This window comes from Cebus imitator, unplaced genomic scaffold (assembly GCF_001604975.1).
Source record: "Cebus imitator isolate Cc_AM_T3 unplaced genomic scaffold, Cebus_imitator-1.0 Scaffold134, whole genome shotgun sequence".
Classification (NCBI taxonomy): domain Eukaryota; kingdom Metazoa; phylum Chordata; class Mammalia; order Primates; family Cebidae; genus Cebus; species Cebus imitator.
In genome coordinates, this window is record NW_016107449.1 from 3,971,523 (window position 1) to 3,973,931 (window position 2,409).

At 35.9% G+C, this 2,409-nt stretch overlaps 1 protein-coding gene across 1 annotated transcript in view; it reads right to left on the reverse strand.

The window, feature by feature from the left end:
• The window catches only part of XRN2 (5'-3' exoribonuclease 2), a 96,039-nt gene that overhangs the window by 51,671 nt on the left and 41,959 nt on the right, over positions 1-2,409 (reverse strand). Inside the window, exons 17-20 of the mRNA XM_037743094.1 lie at positions 1,603-1,624; positions 1,146-1,253; positions 971-1,060; positions 225-297 (exon numbers count right to left, since the gene is read on the reverse strand). Coding sequence (XP_037599022.1) covers positions 225-297; positions 971-1,060; positions 1,146-1,253; positions 1,603-1,624 — 293 coding nt within the window. The remainder of the gene's footprint in view (positions 1-224; positions 298-970; positions 1,061-1,145; positions 1,254-1,602; positions 1,625-2,409) is intronic.

Below are 2,409 nucleotides of genomic sequence, written 5' to 3' on the forward strand. Positions count from 1 at the left end.
TTCTGCCCCCCAGGCTGTAGTGCAGTGGCATAGTCAAAGCTCACTGCAGCCTAGACCTCCCAGACTCAAATGATCCTCCCATCTCAGCCTCCCAAGTAGATGGGACTACAGGTGAGAGCCACCACACCACACTAATTTTTGTATTTTTTTGTAGAGATGAGATTTCACTTTCATTTCAAAAATTACGTTTAGAGTTTTACCAGAAAAGAACATCTGAATTTTACCTTGCCATGCATATTTCTTCCCATTCAAATCAATAGCAAAATCTTCAGGATAGAAGTCAATTATACTAGAATCCTGTATCGGGGAGAAAAGTAAAGAATTGAAACAGAAGTCACACATCTCTGTTATAAAGAATTTGGTAGGACTTTCATTCAAGTTATAAGTCCTGATGAGAAAATAAAGTGCATTCCTTTTAAAAAATGTTAAGAGACATTAGGCCATTAATCACAAATATACTAAAACAAAATCAACAATTTATTTTTAAAGATGAAAAGGAAAAGCATTATTGTAGAAGAATTTTAGAACTGACAACTACAGGCCACAGGCAGGCAGACAGTAAAGGGTTTACACACTCTAACACTTCCTATATCCTTGCTGGGTCTCACTCTTTCTAGCTAGCATATAAAACAAGTTCACAGGTGACCTGGTGTAAAGCAGTCTCCTTAACTCTGGTAGCTACAATATACGGCTGGAATAAATAAAATTAAAGACTTACAGGTAGCCAGAGAACAAAGTAACTGTTATAAAAATTTCTCCAAAAAACAAACTGATTTTATTTACTGTGCAGGGCCAAAGAAAGCAAGAAAAATATGCGTACGTGGAGTAAAAAACATAGAAAATAACTCAAAATACTTTGTTTCTGTACTTCACTATTTTAACTATCCGCTGCAAAGGCAATTGTAACTAATATTAATAAAATGTATGATGAAAATCCTGTCACCCACACATTCAAAATACAGAGACTCACGGGATCACTCATAAGCTTCCGCCATGATGGAGGTAGAAAATTACCACTTGCAGCTGGAAAAACTCCCATAAGTTGTTCCAGTGGTTTAAACTGCAAAAATAAAAAAGTTAATATCCAAGATTATTATCTAATCCAAAATTCTGTAAATTTTATGACTTTAAATAATTAAGCTTACCGGTTTTGTACCCTTCTCAAAATCAGATGGCATGTCTGCAATGCCTTCAAAGTCTGAAGCAAATGGTGCATAATGAAATGGATAATACCACTTCCAGGAAGCACAGCCCTAGAATCATTAAAAAATAACAACAAAAAGGAAAACCTATGTTAATGATGGAGACAATTTAAAAAAAACAGAAATTACATTGTTAACCTATAATATTCTATTTATAAAACACATGACTTCTGGCATGTATTCCAAACACTATCTTTTCCATGACTCCTAAAAACTTTTAAAAGTTTGAAGTTTCTAATTCATATCAATGGCTCTTTGACTTTAAAAATACTGCAAAGCATCTTTGAATCTAAATCTTGATAGTAGGAGTAAAACATGCAAACAATACTTAACAGTCAATACTCAGTGCACTGTGTTACTTTCTACTTGTCAACAAACTTCATCTACTCCCAGGTCATACAAAATTTAATCTGGTTTGCTCTCTAAGCACAAAACCGGATATTAACTAACAGTGTTAACAATCCTCCGTATGTCTACCTAATCTCTCACCAATCTGACGTCTCAATTATCAAAAGGTAGAATACAGGTTATTCCAGTTAGAATGCACTTCATGTATCATTGCTATATTATGAAAATGGTAGCATTCAAATTCCTTTAGAATTCTTACTGGTATTTTTCAGGCTTTGTCCTTTTTTCAGTCATTTAGTGACTGTCAATTCATTACTCAGTTATTTTTAAACTCCAATTTAAAAAGCACTGAACTCTGATCATCTTAAAGACAAAGTACAGGCAACCACATTACTTGATGTTGAAAATACTTTTAACGAAAATTAGCTTTGTTTATATACTAATACCTAAGAAACTTCAAAGTCTCCATAAACATTTACAGTTATGAACCTCTGAACAGAAAACTTTAAAAAATGAGCCTGGGTTTGTTTTCAGAATACAGCTCAACAACATGTATTATTATAGAAATTACTAGGCCAGGCGTGGTGGCTCACGCCTGTAATCCCAGCACTTTGGGAAGCCGAGGCGGGCAGATCACGAGGTCAGGAGTTTGAGACCAGCCTGACCAACACAGTGAAGCCCTGTCTTTACTAAAAATACAAAAATTAGCCAGGTGTGGTAGCATGTGCCTATAATCCCAACTACTCAGGAGGCTAAGTAAGGCAGGAGATGCTTAAATCTGGGAGGCAGAGGTTGCAGGGAGCTGAGATTGCACCACCGCACTCCAGCCTGGGCAAGAGAGCAAGACTCCGTCTCAAAA